Source organism: Aethina tumida, chromosome 1 (assembly GCF_024364675.1).
Source record: "Aethina tumida isolate Nest 87 chromosome 1, icAetTumi1.1, whole genome shotgun sequence".
In the NCBI taxonomy this organism is placed as follows: Eukaryota; Metazoa; Arthropoda; class Insecta; order Coleoptera; family Nitidulidae; genus Aethina; species Aethina tumida.
This window is the reverse complement of record NC_065435.1, coordinates 52,121,391-52,143,487: the sequence shown is the minus strand read 5'-3', so window position 1 is coordinate 52,143,487 and position 22,097 is coordinate 52,121,391. Positions and strand designations below refer to the sequence as shown.

At 29.3% G+C, this 22,097-nt stretch overlaps 1 protein-coding gene across 6 annotated transcripts in view; it reads left to right on the top strand.

Moving 5' to 3' along the window:
* LOC109594497 (hemicentin-2) overlaps positions 1–22,097 on the top strand; it is a 300,510-nt gene that overhangs the window by 274,454 nt on the left and 3,959 nt on the right. For all 6 annotated transcript variants that reach the window (XM_049961987.1, XM_049961988.1, XM_049961986.1 and 3 more), the window contains 2 exons: positions 4,234–4,398; positions 15,685–15,825. In XM_049961987.1, coding sequence (XP_049817944.1) covers positions 4,234–4,398; positions 15,685–15,825 — 306 coding nt within the window. The remainder of the gene's footprint in view (positions 1–4,233; positions 4,399–15,684; positions 15,826–22,097) is intronic.

Genomic DNA, 22,097 nt, shown 5'->3' with positions numbered 1-22,097 from the left:
TTTAAAAATATAAAAATTATACAAAAAATTGATTAATGAGAAAAAAAATAAAACAAGACAAAATCAATGAAATAATCATTTGACCAGTATTGACAGAACGATACGATGTTGTTTTTTTATTTTTAAGTAGGTGTTACTTTTTAAATATTATTTTCAACAACTATTTTGAAAAAAAAATGCTTCATTTACAATAGGATACAATCATTAGAGCACTTTCAGGAGATAAAGTATCAAGTTTGCATTTAACTTTTAAGTAAACACTATTTTAAAAAAATTGAAAAACCATATTGGAATAACTGTATTTACTGTGTTTAACATCTGAGTTTTAGCAGAATCACTCAGATCAGATTACTATTTTGAGAAAATTAAAAATCCATATAGGAATAATAACAAAAAATAAAATAAGACAAAACAGCACCTATGATTTATGAAATGTAATCTGAGCAGCTTTTGTAGAGGTTAAGGCATGGTGATGTTTTGCTTTTATTTTTATAACAGTTATTAGTTTTTAAACTAACTATTTGGAAAAATATAAAAATACAGATCCGTTACTGCACTTAACACCTGGATTTTAAAATATTTATAAAATCAATGCAATTTAATCTAATCTCTGCTGATAGAGCTCTTGCAAGAACAGAAGTCCAATGATGTTTTGCTTTTATATTTTATGTGGTTGTTACTTTTCAAATATTATTCTAAAATATTTTGAAAAAAATAAAAATCCATATTAGAATAATAACAAAAAATAAAGCAAGACAAAACAGTTACTGTGCTTAACACCTGGGTTTTAGTAGAATCATAAAATCAATGAAATATAATCTGGGCATTGCCGAAACAGCTTTTGCAGAGGTTAAAGGTAAGATGATGTTTTGATTTTAATTTTTAATGATTGTTAGTTTTTAAATAATATTTTCCACAAATATTTTGAAAAATATACAATACAGGTTGGAATAATGATAAAAAAGTAAAACAAGACAAAACCGTTACTGCGCTGGGTTTTAGTATAATCACAAAATCAATGAAGTTTAATCTGAGTCTAGCTGAGTTCTCGCAGGAGCTGAGGTACAATGATGTTTTGCTTTTATATTTTATGTGGTTGTTACTTTTTAAATATTATACTTCACAACTATTTTGAAAAAATTAAAAATCCATATTTGAATAGTAACAAAAAATAATGCAAGACAACAGTTACTGTGCTTAACATCTGGGTTTTAACATAATCATAAAATCAATTAACTTTAATTTGAACATTGCTGATACAGCTCTTGTAGAGGTTGAGGTACAGTGTTGTTTTGCTTTTATTTTTTAGATGATTGTTACTTTTAAAGTATTATTTTCCAAAACTACTTTAAAAATTTTTAAAAATACATGTTGGAATAATAACAAAAAGTAAAGAAAACACAAAACCATTACTGTACTTAACACCTGGGTTTCAGTAGAATCATAAAATCAATTAAATTTAATCTACTAAGAGAAGGTACAATAATAGTTTTTAATTTTTAAATGGTTATTACCTTTTAAATATTATTTTGCACAATTATTTTGAAAAAAATAAAATTACATTTTACAATAACAACAAAAATAAATCACCGTTATTGTACTTAACATCTGGATTTAAACATAAAATCTAGTCTGAGTAGGAGCTAAGGTACAATAATGTTTTGCTTTTAATTTTTAAGTGGTATAAATATTATTTTCCACAACGTAAAATATAAAACTGTGTACTGAAATAAAGACAAAAGGTAAAACTGGACAAAAACATTAGTGAACTTAACACCTGGATTTTAGTAATATCATAAAATCAATGAAATTTAATTTGAACAAAAAACGGAAAAGTTGAGTATCCGAATGAAAATTAAAAACGCTTGGTCACATCAAAAGTAAAGATATTAATTAAACGGAATAAAAGGAGGACCCTCGCAATGAGATCTCCCGAAGGGTACAACTGGGACCCACTTGCCTATATTCAGTGACACGCGAACAGAGTACTATGGCACAGGAGACGGGACCCTCGCGGGATCCGAGGTAATAACAGTTCTAAACACCATTACAAACAGATATGCAGGCGCTCATTTCGCCCCGAGATGGCCTAGGTAAACTAGGACAGATTTAATAGGATATTTTACATGGGAATTGTTTGAAGTTCGGTTGTTTCCGTCTTTTTTGATGGTTTATAACCAATGAAATATAAATGCAATTTCGTCTACATTTGCATAAAGGATACGCTTATTTAATTTTTTGCAGTCTGAAAGCACGTACTGTGGAAACTCGACGTTTAAAATTTTGCGGAGCTCATCTGGGCCCCGGATAGTTGAAATTTTTTAAAGTCTTACACTACATAATTTTATTCACAGTATGCGCAGCCAGAACTCATCCCCCCTGAATCGTTACAAAAATTAGATATTCCGTTTGAGGGACGAAATGAGTTTAAATAAATGTCATTTGTTTCCGCTAATAAACGTCACAGCACAGGTTATATTGTTTTTCTGTGGAACTGACGCGTTTCTGTGGTAAAAGCGATTATTACGATAACGTTTTGAGTTTCGAAAAGATTATCTTTTATTTATCGGAACCGGACAACTAAAATTTAACAAGTGCCTTTATATGTTTATATGGTGAATGAAAACAAAATAACGATTTCCGATTTTTGTTGTGCTCTATTCTATAAAATGAGATCTTGTTATTATAGGTTGTTTATTTTTCAAATAAAATGAAAAGAATCTGAAAATTTTGTGCAATGTTGGAGCTTTGCTTGTTATCTAACAATAAAAGCAGAAAATTTCGTGTTTTCATTGCTATTAAATCAAACAAAAGATTATCACAAAATTATAAAATTAATAAAACTGCAATTAATATATAGTTGCTAATAAAACGAAAATAAGAAATAGCTCCCCTATATTATCTTTACTAACCAACAAAACAGATAAAACATCTACAGGATTTATAAAATGAAATAATAACAAGAAGTGGAAGTCATAAACGAGTGAAGTAATAAGAATTTAATTTAAAATACGCTTTATAAGAGTGTAAAACGATGTAATTTTATAATATTAACTTGCACCGGGCCTCGGAAATTGATATTGAAATATTTCGACTGTCGATAACTTACTATCCTAAACCGACTAAAACGTCTTGAATCCCGTCTGGAATATTCTTTCGCTGGCGCAAAATATGCTCTCTATTTTTTTATATTAAAACTTAGAATGATGAATATTCTGCAGATGGCATTTTAAGGATGGCCACTTTTTTCCAGTCTTATTGAGCACCATATAAATTTCAAAATATTGAAAGTCTAAATCACCCAAATGGAATGGATAAAAAACAAAATTAAAAAATGGATTTTCGCACATTAGAGTCTAAGTGAGCTCATAAATCTTCGACGATCATAAAATTATGATGTTGCAATGCGAAAATCTCTTCGCCCCCTTCAACGCTTATTTTTTAGCTAACAATTTTTAAACATTGTTTCTTTTCAGTGATTTACAAAGATTAATTATGTATTTATTTATACGGGGTTTTCGGATGCAAAAGTTTTTGTTGCATCATTGGCAAAAGAGCTTTTGGTAATAGCAAAATAAGCTTTGTTTTCATATTTGTCAACATTATTAATAGTAATGTTCTTAGAACTTTGTACTGGCAATACTGAAAATAAAATAAATGCGGTACACATTATTTGCTCTGAGTACTTAAAAATTAAGTCATTACGAAACCAAAAAATTAAATTTAAATTAAGTTAATTGATTAATACTCTTTAATAATGAATAAATCTTAAAATGGTTTATTATTTTAATTATTTTTTGGACACTAATTAAGCATAAAAGTAAAGGTTTACACTAGTCCGTGTTCATAGAAATTAAGTAAATTTAGAAGAATTATTTGAGGTTTCTAAAAAATAGAGGAGGCATTCTTTTTAGTATTTTTATTTTTTAAAATGCGTATAAATTGTAAATCTTTACGATACAGAAAGAGACAAATAAATTTAAATTAATTTGGTATAATGTAATATGATACACAATTACAAAAATTTTTGGTAATTTACTTCACAGATGCTATACTACGAAATCTCTCTGACTACATTCTATAAATAAGAACTCTTTTGATTATTTCTAAACTTTGACTTGATTTAAAACTTTTATTATTTTCATTTTTTCTATATATGTATATACATATATAGAATTAATAAAAATATATTTGAAACACGAACAATCTAGTAATGAATGAATAACGTTACAGCAAGTATCCTGGATACGACGAAGAGACTGGCACATCCTCTCCTCTGGAGTATTCACGTACACGAACGACGAACGATTCCAAATTCTGCACGCGGAAGGCTCCGACGACTGGACACTTCAAATTAAATACGTTCAGAAGAGAGACAACGGATCATATGAATGCCAAGTGAGTGAAATTCATTCCATTATTTTGCCAAGCTCGTGGGACGAGCAACTTTCCCAAAGGAGTTCGCGCTGATGAGTCCTGTTGCATTAGTTCGTAAACAATTCGATTTCAATCTAATATCCGGTTCGCGTTTCGAGTCCTTTAATAATGGACAGCTACACACCTTTTATAACTGTCCGTATTTGTTTTATTCTAATCGTTCGTGCCGGCGAATGTCGGTCAGTGTCGGTGGGTGTTTTCCCGTTTATTTTAGCCAGTGGAAGACATAAAAGGATATTTTTACCGCCGGCCAATTTCATTGAGCGCTTTTACGATCGCCGGGAACTGAGCAGTCCTTAGACATATCTTTCGCTCTTGTATAATTTAATTAAAGCCGTCATTTAAGAAGCCGGTTATTACATCATCCAATTCCGGAGTGCTAAGGTTCATTAAACGCTTGTCTGATCGCTTAACTGCATGTTTATCACACAGATATTCGCTTTAAGCGGCAATTACTGAAAGTACCGAGTATATTGGATTAGGAGGTGTATCATTCCACGTTTAAAGTTAGTCACAGTTTCGCTCGGCCTTAACATTTGCACACTGCCACAGGACTAACTATCTGCAGGTACGGATAGACGTTTAAACGGCAGTTAATTGGTGATCTGAGGATTTCAATGAATTGCACTCCAGAATTAATGAGATTGGTTTAACAGTTCTAATTCCGGATTCATATCTGCACTGTTCATGAACGGGCTTCAATTAGTGCGTTGAATGGACGGCTGGCGTTTCAGAAATGTCGTTGCATGCGATATAACAATTTATTATTAGCTATTTATTTATGGTGGCCGCCAATTTATTCTGGTTTTGATTTAGCCGTGTCTTAAGTACGTGTTAAAATGTCGTACTTTTAAAGTTATCGGAAACTTGGTGTGTTTGGACTTTTGAATTGATTGGCCTTTTAACTGTGATTCGCAGATAACCGGGTGTGCACGATACACAGTTTCAAAACAGGTCTTATCGTACACGTGGCTTGTGTTCCAATAACTAATTCGCTACATATCTTACAACTTAATGTATAATACCAAGTGTGTGAACTATTATTGACCTATTTAAGATACTCACCCTTCTTATTAATGTTAACATTTACCGTTTTGTGACATTTTACTGAACACTATTATCTGGGTATTGGTGTATTAAAATGTCAATCCCATTTAACAATCCTATTCGTGTTACATTTCTTATTATTATTGGATTTTATTATAACTAGCGGCGGCTTGGTATTTTATTCCGAATATTCGAGGAGTATCGTTATAAATACACCTAATGAGATAAATTGCTGTCAACAAATTTGTGAAGAGTCTACATACAGAAATACAATATCACATATGATGATTAGATTTTATAATACATTTTTACATGAAAATTGCTTGGGACTTTTACATCAATTTATGACTCTAGAATCCTATAATCAACAATGTACAACGATTCAAAAAAATTTTACATATAAGATAAAAACACATATTTTATTGTCAAAAAAGTAAAATAAATATTTTCTTTGAAAAAAATCAAGATTTTAAATAAAATGCATAAAACTTATAAATAAAATTATACTTTTTTATAATTTTTGGTCAAAATTTGAAAAATTTGTTCAAGAGATGTATTACAGATAAAATATTAATTTATGCTATGTTTTGGATAAAAAGAATAAGTTTCAGAGCAACCAATTATATTATAGTGGTGGTCAGAGAAATGGCATACATTTATTTTTAATTAGGAACTTCTCTCCAATTAAATGCAATCTAAATATTTTAGTGTGTATTTTATTTAAAATAATTACACTGTATTTGTCGATAATTATTTCTTTTGTATCCAAAAAATCAAAATAATTTCAACTTTAATTAAATCTTAGAAAAGATAAATGGATAATGTTGCTGGTCACATTTATATTTATTAAATACATAACTTAAAACAATTGCTAATACTTTGTTGGATACCATTTGTTAGTTATAACTGCCTGTAGCAGCGAGGCATTGATTCAAAGAGATATCGGCAATTCTCGTTTGAAATTAAATTGTACGACACTTCAGTTAATAGCCACAATTCATCTAAATTTTATGGTTTGTGATGTTTTAATTGAAACTTTGTCATTCTATAAGTTTTCAATTGAATTAAATCCAGATTTTATGCTGGTCAATCGAGAACCTCAACATGATTATCATTTAATAAATTTTGAAAAATTTTGGACGCATATATCGAATCATTGTCATGCATAAAAATCCATGTAACTGCTAAATTATCGTTGTCAAATAGTTACCATTACATCTCTCATGATATCTCCATTTATAAACGACCCATTTTACTAATAATTTTCTTTAATGGTCCTATACCATGCCAAGAAAAGGAATTTCAAATCATAACGTTTCCTCCACCATGTTTCAAAGTTTTTATCTATATCTGTATCGAAACATTTATTTGAAAAACGTCGAACGTATTGTTTTCCATCAGATCTTATTGAACCAATGGTTTCTACTAAAATACATATACAACTTTTGTTCATTCACTCGACATCTGTTTGTTCTAGCAGGAACGTTGGCACTGTATGGATCAATTAATTTTTTATTTGCCTAGAAGAGAAAAAAGGAATTAATTTTTGTTAGGACGTTTTCTTATTATATTTTCAATTGAATATAAACCATTTTTCTTAGTATCTAAAGTTTTTAATGTCAGCAATATTTAGATATTGATGTTTCATTCACTCTTCTCCAGAGTCATTTGTTTCTTTTTTTTCCTACTGATATATGTTAAATCCTACTAAGAATAAATTCTTACTATAAAGAGTATTTAATAGTAACTCAAAGCAATATTTTTGAACATAAAATAATTAATTTTTCTTATAAAATAAGGTATTTCTATACCCTTTCGAATTACTAGCATAATTTGGGCATAACTTTATTATTACGTCAGTATTTACTCGAGCATTTACTAAATAAGCTTATTCCAGTGTTTACAACATTTGTTACGTAACAATACATTATATTTAATTCTGCTTACGCAACCGGTCTGAATATATCATAATAAATAACTGTGGTGTATATTCCAAATACAAAGAAGGAAAACAAAGTTATATAATAAAGGTGGGGGTTGTTGTAATAAATATTTGAAGTAGGTAGTTATGGAGTTAACTCACAAACAACTAAAAAAACTTTTGTTTCAAGGGTAAGGCGCAAAAGAAGTGAAAAACTTTCGACCGCATTTTACTGTGTTACTTTTAATGCTTTTCGGGTTTCTTCAATAAAATAATGTATTTCGAATTACTCGTTTGTTTTATCCAGCTTACTTATTTAGGCCATCGGTGTTTGGCATTAACTGTTTTTATTATCGATAGTCAACCGTCGCGGCTCATCCCCATCGACTCAAAAACCCATTCTATATTTGGTTCGCCTACATATTTCATTTGGAAATGTTCGAAGTTAGAAATTAAATTTATCATTATTAAAAAAATGCATCCGTAAAAATCCACATCGGAGTTTTAAAAAGTTCGATTCTCTTGCTGCGATTTTAATTAACGCCCTCCAAACATGTATGTAAATTAAATGGTTACCTGGCAGTTTATTTATGAACGCTTTCATATATATTTATGTCAATATTGACACACCGAAATTGCGTTACTTCCATTTTATAAAACGGGCCCAGTGCCTTTGTTTAATGGCATATGCATTATTAAGTGGCCCAAATCGAATCTTCGCCACCGCGTTTTCGGTTTCTCTTTCCGACGCTGTTGACTCCAAATAAAATTATTCGGTCTGTTGAAATATTGTGTGGTGATGTTGAATACAAGCACGCGATTAAAAAGTAAACATGATAGATAAGTACGAGAAATGCTTATTACTTACGCCAGTCACTCAAGGATTTCAGTTATTTTTTTTTTTTTCTTCTTTTCTTTTTTTAATTTGGAGCGTTTCCATCTTCGGGATGTATTCCATATTTAGAATTGCGCCCTTTGATTTGAAATGCCAGTTTAATTAAACATTTTTTTATGTACTGTAATATGCTCAAAGCTGAAGTTTTCATTATTTTTTTTTTCTGCAATTTTCCACTCAATTTCAAATCATTGTCGTTCGAGTTTCGAGTGCGGTATTTGCAAAAAACAAAAAACAATCTGCCCGTGCAGCTTCGATGGTTGCTACAATATTAGTTGGCCTAATTGCCATTTGATTCTAATTAATATTATTATCCATTTACCTGCGTCATTTGAGTAGTAATGTACGTTCTCCGGTTTCTAATGACCAATTATATTTAATTACGATAAAGAACCCCAGGTCATCAATCAAAGTAATCCGTAAATAATTAATTTCAAGCGGATAGAATAAATGTTTGGTTAAATTTACCTCAAACAGAAATAAGTAACCGTTGTTCTGAAACATCTACGTGAGTACACACGAGAAACGGCGTATATTATAAGCCAGTCTTGAATGTAGGCGCAAGAATAACGTCGGGAGTTTCAACAATAGAAAGTACTTCGTCAAACATCACACAAAGAGCTTTGTGTACGAAGTTCCTTTAAATAAATGTTTACGTTATCATTTCGGTAGCTGTAAATGAGAATATGGAAGTCACAATCGAATTAAACCGTGTTTTTGTGCGCGCATCCGCCACTTTTTTAATTATACATGGCGACTTGATTTTGAAGTTGAATTATTTATGCCACAGGGTTACAGTATTTTTACAATATTAGCTTGTCCTATGTTATTTTTAGATCCTAATTTCCGACGTATCAAAATTTATCATCGTATGAAGTGTAATACCCCGGGATTTCGAATACGATCCAATTTTTCCTAAGTAGACTGGCGATAAAACCTCCCTGAAAAAAGCATTGTTTACGATCAACAAAAGAAGGATTGAAAACATACAGGGCATTTTGGAACTATATAAAAAAATAAAAGGGCTTGAGAATACGCCCGGAAATATCGTGATTCATGTTTACATAAAAATATTTTTATAGGTTTTAGGAGCATCAAACGACTACATTCATGTAATACAATAATATAGACACTGTGACTCAGGTTTTTTTATTTTTTCGTGATCACGGATACACGATTAAATTTTGCTTAGCAATATGTTGGCTGCTTTGTGCGTCTTAAGACGTTTGGACAATAAAATGACTTTAATGTTGAATCTGGTATATTATTTTCCTTCTAAAGGTTCTTTTGTGTTTTGTCAGTAGGTTTACATTATACTAAAACCATATTTGATATCCTCACGTACTATTTTAAATGATTTAATTATACCTACATTGTTTAGTAAAAACTCTTTTATTTTGCACTTGGCGAACTGCACATAAATTATTAAATGCGTTTTAAATAATTTAAATTAGTACACGCAGTCATTATTTAATATTTTAGTGAGAATTATTCATTAATTTCATAACTGACCTACAATATTAATCCATATAATTATAAAATAAATTTTAGTTGCACTTATTAATATGACGACGAATTAATCACTAACCATAAATTTGTCTAGTTAATAAAAATAATATTAAATTTTTAAATTAATGTATTAAATCAGTATTACATAGTATAACAGAGAATATTGGCAAATGCATTATATGTAGATTGCCGTCTAAAAATAAATTATTAAATGCATTTGGAATAATTTAAATCAGTTTAGGCTATCATTAAAATAACCTTGTGAGAATTATTCATTTATTACGTGATTTTACTTGCAAAATTTGTTATTACTTAGAAAGTATGAAGTTCTTACTGATGACAAATTAACTACTTAATTAGATAATTATTATTTTTGTCTGATGATTTTGAGATTCTCGATTACGATAAAAATTATTTTTTTGTAAATTAAAAATATATATTAAGCTAAAAACTTTTTAATCATATTAAAAATTATGTAGATACCTAAAACATTATTTGCACAAAATAAAAAACTAGTAATTTATTAAAACTAAATAATAAAGATTTTAGAAGGTAAACTTTTTAATTGAGCAGAAATTAATAACTTAATTCTAAACTAAACATGAAACACTCACGACGACTAATAATTATTAAGTATAGTAACAAAAAATAAAAGTGCTTTTATCTTAATTAATTCTCTAATATCTTTGACATAATTTACTAAATCAAGACTTCTTCAAATAAAATTCATAATATAAAATTGTAACTTTTTCATACAGTGACTTTGAGATGCTTCGTTATTCTAAAATCATATTTTTGTAAATTTCACTTTTTTTAATTAAAAAAATAAACTAAACAAATTAATAAATTTGTAAATCATATATAGAAAAATAATAATTCCTAAGTAGAAAGCAAAAAATAATTTTAAATGCATTCGCCATATTTTGAACATTATAAAAGAAAGCTTCTTTGACGAAAAATTCTCTACCATATTTCGTCAATAATTAATACTATTTTAATAAAAAATAAATATAACATATATGCGTACGACTTTTTTGCACAAAAATAAAACATACATAATTTATTAAAAGAAATTATAAAATTAATGTTACTTAAGTTTTGAAATTGTAAGAATAAGGTAGGCTTTTCAATTGAGCACAAATTAATGGAAACACTCACCACGACTAATAGTAATTAAACATGGTGATTAAAAATAAAAATACTTTCATCCAAATTAATTGTGGTAAGGACATTCGCAATGTTACAGACAATTAGAGAGACTTCTTCAAAGTAAAATTAAAACCAGTCCAATTATTAATAAAAAATTAAAATAAAATAAATAATAATAATTTTTGAATTATAAGTATCTTCGCCATCAAAAAACTTCTTCAAAGGCATACTCCGTACAAGTCCAATTACCGCATTATATATGCAGCATTGCACACAAAAAATATAAACGATAGTTTATTAAAAGTTACTTAAAAATTTTTTAATTATAAAAGTGCGGATTAGTGACATAATTTTAAATTAAAACTGAAACTCCAACGACGTATTAAAATTTAAATAGATCGACCGTATTAATTATTAAACTTGGTAATTAAAAATAAAAACACATTAGTGTGGTTGTAAACGCCTTCGCCATATTTCACATAATCAAAAAGACTTCTTCAAAGGCGAATCCCACACCACTTCAATTACTGTACCATTCGTACATAAAATTAAATAAAGTAAAACAATTTGTTCGTGCGGTCTCATGTAGCATCTATCGAATTTGCGTATGATACTGTACAAATATTAGTCTGCGGGAAGAGTGGGACGCGCCGGATAGTTTTGTCTCTATTTACACTGGATCGAATTGAGAATTGCGGCCCCGCATCCTTCAGAAATTTCTACATGCACACAAACACCAGGCAAAGAGACAACTACATTGTTTGTAGTCGGGCACAAAGATTTTAGTCCTCGCATCTGCATGCACATATACATTTGTGTATGTGTATGTTCGTGGGGGATTTCAATGTTGCGGGTGGTTTCTGCGTTTTATACACCGCACGCCTGTACGTTCGACCGAACCGCAACGTCATCACGTGTACACGTGTTCATTACGTAAGATTCGGGTTCGATTCATGTTTGATTGGTGCGATATTTTAAATCCATTGTCCGTTAATTTGCATCGGCTTTGATACGAAACATTTCATTGGATTCGGATTGAGGTTAATCTGTTTGATGTATACAGTTTCCCGCGGGCGGATTGTTATTGGATTAGTACAAGGATTTTCGATATTAAACATCAATGAATCCAACTGTAACTCTTCCACCGGCGGTGCGAAACTTAGAGGGAATAAAATTTATGTGTTCATTATCCGATTCTCGGTGGATAAACTGTGTTCTCTGCCCGTCCGGAACGGCACCCCGAAAGATAAAAAGACGGAGAAACCGGTCCTGATTTGTTTGGCAGCGTCCCGTCGTTTCTATTTTGTCCCACCCGAAACAATCGCAATCGCGCTCCGTATTCCCGGCCAGGGTAGATTGGTTCCAGAACGTGTGTCGGACTACGAGACTGGAAAGATAAGGGACCCACTGTCACTCACCCTTGCCACGTTCATGTATCTCGTTTTACGATCCCGCCCTCAATCCAAACTTCCTTAAACTTTCAGCACCTTGTTAACTACGTAAACTTATGTTGTCTTGGGGTCTGGGCCCGGATCACTCAAACTCTAACCGGCTACGGTTTCTCGACTTAATTTGGGGTGTTTAAACGGTTTTAAAATTGATACTGTGACCACGTGATCTAGTCACGTGATCTACGATTGATTTTTATGGATTAATATTGCCCACTTAAAATCTACAACGTGGTGAATTATTGATACAATTCAACTAATTTTAAAATGTTTGAATATAAATGAAATTTTAAATATACAAATATTTGAATATTTATGCAAGTAATCGTTTAAATAGATTAGTGTAGTCGCCCTCAATTTATTTGCACAGCATTTAGGAAATTAATGGAATATTATAAATGAATATTTGAATTATTCTGATTTTAAACTATACAAATATTTGAATATTCATATGATTAGATTGAAGCGTAACGTTTTGCAGTTTGTTTAATCTGTACAGATTTTTTTAAATATTTGAAAGTTCATTCATTATTATAAATGAATATTTGAGTTGCTTGGATATTCATATATACAAATATTTGATTATTTGTGCAAATACAATCAGATTGAAACGTAGCTATTTTCAGCTTATTTAAACAATTCAGAATTTTTAAACTGTTCAAAAATTCGTTAAATATTGTATATGAATAATTGAACTATTCAGATATTTAAATATTTGGAAATTCACTCGTTGTTATAAATGGATATATGAAATATTCGAATATTCAAATATATAAATATTTGATTATTCTTGTCAGATTGAAGTTGTTTTCAGTATATTTAAACAGTACAGAATTTTTAGACTGTTCAATATTATAAATCAATAATTGGATTATTTGAATATTCATGCAAGTATTCTTACGATTAGAGTCAAACATAACTTTTTTGGTTTAGTTAAACTCTAATATTTTATGTCTTTGAAAATTAATTCATTGTTATAAATGAATATTTGAATTATTCAGTACAAAATTTTTAGAGTGTTCAAAGAGTCGTTCAATATTATAAACAAATATTTTAATTACAAAAATATTTAAATATACAAATATTTGAATATTCATATGATTATTTGAAGTGTCATAAGTGTCTACAATTTATTTAAACTGTACAGAATTTTAGTGTTCGAAAATTTATTCAGTACTATAATATATTTAATGTTTTATTTAAACTATTCAGATTTTCAAATATACAACTATTTGAACTTTCGTATAAACATTGTAAAAATATAAAAATATTTGAATATTCATATAATCAGACTGACGCGTAGCTGATTTCAGTTTATTTAAACTGCATAGAATAAATTGCTCGAAAATTCATTCAATATTATAAATAAATATTTTAATTTTTCTATATTCAAATATACAAATATTTTAATATTCAAACCAACATTCGTATAATCAGATTTAGGCGTAACTCTTTGCAGTTCATTTAAGCAGCACATAATTTTTAAATAAACACAATATTATAAATGAATGTTTCAATTATTTGACATCAAAATTTAATTATTCAGATATTTCAATGTACAAATTTGAATATTCATGTGAGTATTCTTAAAATCAAATTAAAACGTAACTGACAATATTAACAAATATTAAACAAATATTTCATTCGAAAAAAAAAATATATATATATATATATATATATATATATATATATATATATATATATATATGGTTACTACACAACTATACGAATAATTAATTAGTAATTAATATTAGACTTATTAAAACTCATTCAATATTACAAAGAAATATTTTAAATTATAAGATTCTTGTTTAGGTTACTTGAAAGTTATAAATTATACTCAATTATTCATATTCAGACTGCTTGAAAGTTATAAGTTATAAATAATTAATATGGATGTTATTTAATGTTCCATTTCATTTAAAATTCTATTGAAATGTTTCAAAAATAAACATGTATTTAGTACATAACTATTCGAATATGTGAGTGTTCAATTATTTAAATATCCAAATATGTACTCAAACATTTGAATATTCAAATATTATCTTTTATAAAATTGAAATTTAGAATAGGTACTCAAATATTCGAATTATTCAAATGGAATTACGAATACTAATTTATATTATAATTAATTAAACATGTTTGTTTTATTTATGTATATACATACGTATTTCAGAATATATTTTGTTGTTTTAACTTCTAGTTTGTTATTCTACATTGCATGTATAAATAAAATATGAGATGAAATATTAATTATTATTAAATTCGTAATCAAGTTATCTATCACAGGGACACATATTCGAAAACTTTATAATTAATTTAAGTTTGCCTAAAAATAGTTTCTATTCTATAAAGTATATAATTTATATTTACCTGGTTTTGTCGTTACAACAAAACTTATAACAAAGTATGTCGATGGAATTAAAATACATGTGTATTGACTGTAAAATAAAATATGTAATTAAATCTGTTACTGAAAAGTTTTGTTGTGTGCTTTAATGAATACAATTGTAATATTTTGTGGTAAATTATTTGTTGTTGTTTTTTGAACCAGAAAGCTGCACGATTAAAGTGTAGAAAACAAGTATAAAATAAATAAATTTATAAAATAATTATTTTGAAAAATATAAAATATATGTATATTTCAGATGGTTCGTCAATACCCAATTTTAAATATTTATTCGTAATTGTTTTAGTTTTATTTTAAAAGTAAATCGACAAGCATCTGGAATTTCGCATCGTTTACGCACGCTGGTACTTTTGTATGAGATGATACCCAGATCACATTATAGCACGGATAAGATCTCTGAATGTTTGATTGACAAGAAAGACACAATGGCCGATCAAAATAACATCAGCCGAATAATAGATTTAAACTAGATAATCACGTTAAAATTTGCGTGTGATTAGTTTTTAGCTCGATTAACATCGCATGCACCGGTGAACTGTATTATTCCGCCGACAGCGCCAACCCGAGAACTATATTATTCCGCATACATTATGTGGCGTTTAGCCCCTATCGGAAGCACAAATCAAATTATTCCGCCGTCGTACTGGTTAAACGCAAACTACAAGAAACTCGCGTAAAGTTCGCGCCGAAAGACTAGACCGGCACACCCCGGGAAATTATTTTATTCATAAAGCCGGAACACATCCGACGAAAGCATTCCGGGAACGAAACTTTCCATTATTTACATATACTTTTGTACATATTGCACGATCGTTTTTCCTGCCACCATGCGCAACGTGAACTTATGAAATTGCATATCTTGTTGCAGGTTTCGAGTAGTGCCGGCTTAGTGTCCCATTTCGTGAATTTGCAGATTGTGGTGCCGGAGGCGACAATACAGGGCAGTCGGTCCGGAGAGCACCACGTCGATATTGGAAGCATTATAGACTTAGTCTGCGTCATTGAAAAGGTAAGAGGATAACAATCGATTAACACCTCTCAAATTAATTTCTTGCTCGTCAAAACTTTCCTAACTAACCATCGTTTTTTTCTACGTCGCTTTCATCGTTTATCATTTATTAATAATATTTGAGACTTGAGTAAATTAAAACTGTAACTAATCGGGAATATCTTTTTAATTACGTCCGTTCAATAATTCAGCAAAAGTTGTTTTCGTTTTTCGAATGTCATCCACGCAGTTCAGTCATATTTTTTTTTTTGAAAGTTGTTTTCACACAAAATTGTCGACTGTATGAGAAAGTTAATTATCGCCAAACCTGACGGTGCTTTTCGTTTTTAATTATATTTTCCAAAATAAAAATTACACGTACAGAAATGGTAAACATGCATGTATTTAACTTGCAAATATTTAACATCCTCCGGGTTTATGAGATAACATATTTTAAACTGTTATACCTTTAAAACCATAAACATTACGTTCTAAACATAAACGTAACCTAATTTCTTGATACATCGGTTAATGTTTAATGGGGCATCTTTATAATAATATAATTAAAGCCTTGTACTAAAATTTGTGTAATTACTTAAAAGATAAGACAGTCATAGACTAAGGCTTTAATTGATTGAGAGCCATGAAATAGTAATTAAAAATTAAGCCTTTTTGCAGTTTTTAATTACATTCTTTTATTTCCGCCCGGAAATTTTTATTATAGGGCGTAGTAAGCGAAGTAAGGAGAATACAAATTTAAAGAACGCCTGGTGATAAGAAGCCAGAAATAGAATGTTGCATCGGGACTAGCTGGTCTAGTTGGGTCCTGAATTTTTAATAACTTTCGATAATTTTTAAATGAAGTTCCTTTAACATTTTGTACAGTTTATTATTCTCCCTTTGTTAAAACATATATTTATTTATTGCTACCTTTTTAATAGGAAGGTCCTCCTCATCTCAGTTTTCCATTTTTTCTTCTGTTCCATATGACAAAATCTATATCTGGCCATTACTTGATCGTGCAGAAAATTTATGTTTTCTATCACTAAAAATATTCAATTAATTTAATTAATATTTAATTGTAATTATAAATTAAAATAAATTCATTTACATATTATGCTTATCAATAATTTTTTGTGAAAAATATTTAATCAATTTTATGTTTAATTACAATTAAAATTACAGCAAATTGATTTTCATAATATATATTATATATCAGGAGTGGCCAAGCTCCTTGACACTCCGAGCCATTTTTCAAAATTTGAAATGTTGCGCGAGCCACAATTAAATACGTATTTAAAAGATATGCAAAAAAGTTATTAAAAATTTTTTTACAGAAATTATATTTATTGAAAATATATAAATAAAAGTACAAAATATGTACATTGAATAAAATATTAAAAATTAAACGCATTTATTTCACTTCTCTTGATAATACTTTAATAAAAAGGGAACATTTATCGAGAGCCACAAATAATCCTTCAAAGAGCCGCATGTGGCTCGGGAACCGTAGGTTGGCCACCTCTGTTATATACTTTTAAGTTTTATTAATATATAATTTGACTTAACTCAATTTATATTAAGTTTTTTTTGCTTGTTGAATATTATTTCGATTATACCTTTGGTTACCAAAAATATACAATCAATAAGTGTATTATTATTACTTTCACATAAAGGTATCTTGTTAATTGTAAAAGATGTATTATTATTAATTTTTTACACACTGTTATGACATAATATCATTTGAGACAGAAAATATTAAAATATTAATGCGATCATTTTTTTTCCACCACCACGAACCAATTAAGTACATTTTGTAGCAAAATTTTACTTGCAACATTTAAAGTCGTTCAACCGTCGAAGCATGCGTCCCTCCACTTTGAGAACAATCCATAAAATATTCACACTCATTCTCAACGAAAAAAAAAAACTGAAATAAAAACAGTCACCTGGTCATAATAAATGCGGATACCGACGACAGTTTGGAAAGCGAGAAAGAGTATTCGTTTACATATAAATAAAAGAAAGACTGGCACTACACGACGTCGGAATACTTAATACACAGCGCCCAGTCGCCGCCCGTCTCAAGGCGCAATTCCACGCCCGTTTTCGGCCAAAGCAAAGAAAAGACTTGGATATAAATTTAAAAATTTATGATGCAACTATACGTGAGGTAATAAAGACACTCCTGGAGGTGGTATGGATTTAAAGCGCTACGTTTCGAGAACGATTGTTGGTCGGCATAAAACTGTTTTATGTGTTTTATTGTTGAAAGTTTGTGCTACTATTATATTAAGTTGCATCTTTGTTTTTAATGTCCGACGCCCGGTTTACGTTGTAACACAAACTTGAGTCCGACGAGGCGACGAAAAAAAAAAGTTTTAAGATGTTAATCCCGTCGATGGTTGCCGTACTGTCGTTTTAATCCCACCTACAAACTCCCCCGCAATCCCGGAACGTCGTCAACAGACTATTAGCCGTTCTCCCGGTAAAAAAAAAATGCGGGAGACTATTATCCGGTGGAATCGGCGTCGGGGCTCATCAAACGGCGTTCAAGAATGCAGTTAGGGCTGCTAGCAAGTGCATTGAGCGAACGTGTATCTGATTTATGGGCGACTTAATTCGGCCACAAGTGTCGGGATTCGGCGTGCATCTGACTAGCGGTATTTGGCACGTTAATGGTCCTGTGCTGGTAACATAAGCAATGAAGCTACTAAGGGTGCAAGTCCGCAAGAGTTATATGCAGCGGTGGTCACGACAAAATGGAAATTGTCCGATGGTGATTGATCAAAATGCCACTTACCGAGACAAATTTTTATGGAAACTTAATGATGTCTGGAATTCTAGTTGGAATAGACTCCCGAGGAAGTTTGTTTCATAGTATCATTGCTCATGTGACAAAAACTTTTTTTAATAACAACAGAACATATAAAAATAATTTAAATAAATAGTTGTCCAGAAATATAAAGAACATGTTTATATTAAGTAATTTGAATACAAAAAAATTAATCAGATCTTTAGTTCCAAAAATTTAATTTAAAGAACAGTACTGGATAATTGTTTAAAATCACGGCTCCACCTATTTTCAGCCATAAAAAAACGAAAAATTGAACCCTCGACAATTTTTTTAAATTCGACGCATTGAAGAGCATGTTTTAATCTAGTAAAATAAAATATTTTTTAGAGAAAAATTATTGCGGTTTTTGCTTGAAATTTTTGAACATTTTTTATACTAAATTGCCATTCAATTTTTTATGAATTTTGGAAAATTTAACAATTTTTATTAAAATTACATTTATATCATAAAAAACTCATCAAAAAAAAAAATAGAAATATAACCTAACCTATCAAAAATATAATATATCCAAAAAGAAAACAAAAAAATGTCAATAACGTAATTTTTCTATTATTTATGAATTTTTGAAATTTTTGTAATTTTTATAAAATTTAATAAAAATTATTTATATTTTTTTCATAATTTCTCATATATTTTTTTAATACTCTATTTTTAAAATACTCCTATTAGATTGAAAAAAATTCAAATTTTAATATTCCGTTTTAAACAATTTCTTCAATCTTATCATTGTTAAAATATTTACAATTTTGGAAAAAACAAAAAGTTTGGATTAATAAATGTGTTGTTTAATTTCAAGAAAAAACACAAAAAATCAGAATTTTTTAAATTAAAAATTTCATTTCATAAAAAATTATTATCGACAATTTTTTGTATTTTTTTTTTTTTTTTTTTTTTGAAAATATTCTATTGAAAAATAATTTAAATTTTCAAATATTAATAAAAAATTGAAAAATTACGTTACCGAGTGCCATTTTTAATGGCCTTAACTTTTTCATAAAAATTTCGAGTAAAAATCAGCATTTTTTCAAATTTAAATTTCATTTTCTCCAAGGAACCTTTTTACTCGATCAAAACATATTCTTTAATGCACCGGAGAAAAGAATATTTTTTAAAAAAATATATAAAAAATGTCGTTTTTTTTCGATTTTTTATAGTCAAAAGTAGGTGGAGTCGCATACTAAACAGTTCATTTATCATTTATTAAATATAAATTTAGAAATTGTAAATGTTGTTTAAATATACTTAGTATTATTATACCTTGTTTTTTATAACTTCTAGTCTGTTTCCCATAAAGTTAAGAATATATATCCCCGAAGGTTCTCAAGGGGCTAAAATCTGGACTCTGCCCTGGCTAATTCAAAACTGTCATATTATTGTCTTGAAACCATAGCTTGCTAAACTTATTTTATCAAAAAACAGGTGAAAACAGTCTGTTTTAAATGGAAATGAACTGTTTCTTCTCAGGTTTTCGAGCTTACACACACATTCTTAATTTCAACTGCTGTTCTAAAGGGGTCCTGCACAAATAATTGTACATTTTTGGTCGATTTTCCAGGTCTACCTTCTATAGGGACATTAACTACAGATCCTCTCTAGAAAAAGTATGATGGTTTTGGAAATAATGGGCCTGTTTAATTCCAATTGCCTAGAAATGTCAGCTTGCTTAACTCCAGCATTATAATTTCATATTATAAACTGCTTTAACTGTACACTTTAAGTGTACACGATAAGACATCTTCTAATTCAAATATATGTCAATTAAAACAATATATAACCAGTAGAATATGAATAGACGATAGACTTTCTTATGGTTCTCTGTTTTTGCTCGTTGAATTAAAAAAAAATGCTTTTTTTAAATTCATAGCGTTTTTTGGGTATTATTTGCCACAATTACTCTAGGAACTCTTGAATTTCGTCTTTTTCGATTCCCCACTATCTTAGAAAGAGCATTAATTTATAATAATGTGTCTAATGCGACTATGCGTTAGTACATAGTACATATGGACGGGTATAAAATCGTGAAAACAAAAACAATTCGTCGATGCAGAAATACAAAAGTTAGTGATTCAAAAAAAATTAATAGCACTGTCGGAAATTGTTTCCAGCACTTGTTGGCCGGTTAGTTTTCAATGCGTGTAGTGCACATAAAACCATTGTTCATTCTGTCGAATTCAGCTTAAACAATTTTTGATTTATTAAACGGCGTATTAGGTATATATGACAACGATTTTTTGTGCCGGTCAGAATTTCATTTCGTCACGTGACAAATGGATTACTTGATCTGTCAGTGGAAAGTTCAAGGAATCATTTATTCGTCCGGGGGTATTATTTTTATCAGCGACGTGCCAGAAACAGGGAAAAATAGCGAATGGAATCGGTTCACAGTCGGGGAACACGGGTATTAGGACATGGGCACAGTCGAACGGTCAACCAACATCCGTGCATGTATGTATTATAATGACACGCTATCGCTGGGATTATCGAATTTTTGCACTTTTATGTACTAAGGGAAACGTATTAGCTGGCAATGGAGTATTAGGGAAGAAGTCGCATCGGAGTTTAAGCTGTGAATGAACATCTTCCATACATATCTGAGATAGCACAAATTAGAGTCGTTAAATTGATTTACATGCTTTTAAAGCAGATTATTGGATTATTAAATTTTAAACATTGAAAAATTATCATCATTTTATTTGTTAACATATGAAATTATAGATAAAATGTACAATATCTGAAATTTTTTGTAATGCATTTTATTATTCATTTAATGTTGGTTAAATTTCCAGTAAAATAATTTAATATATAATTTTATGAATTATACTTATTCGCACTGGATAGAATATAAATTTCTGTTAATTTAATTATAAAATTTTTTATTTTGTATAAATAAAATTTAAAATATGTGTTATTAAAATATATAATTCATTATTTCAGTATGTATGCCTGCTTCTGAATATAAAGAGGAACAAAATACATTATGTATTTTGTTATTACCAAAATTTTCAAACAACGTTAACGAAGAATATTGTTAAAAGGGCTGTTTTGCAACTCATTAATTAAAATGTACAAGGATACACTTTGTTAGTCTTTTTAAAATGTAGTTATTATAAAAAATGCAAAAATATTATTTTATTTAAAATATTTGATTACCTGTATAGATAGATGTATTTGCTACTTCAAAGAATGGGTAATTAAGAACAGAGAGTAGACCCCGACAAAAGAATTTATCTGACTGTTTTGTTTCGTTTACCTAATTACTTTGTAATTCATCGGATGGAAACGTTTTGTCCGATTGCATGCATACAAAATCAGGTACTTTTTAATTAACGCTATAATTAAAATTAAGCTGTTTTGTGGTGAAATGCCGTTTCGGTACACGGAACAAAGACTACTTATATTTATAGAACAAAAAGCGTGCTAATGAAAAATCTTTGAT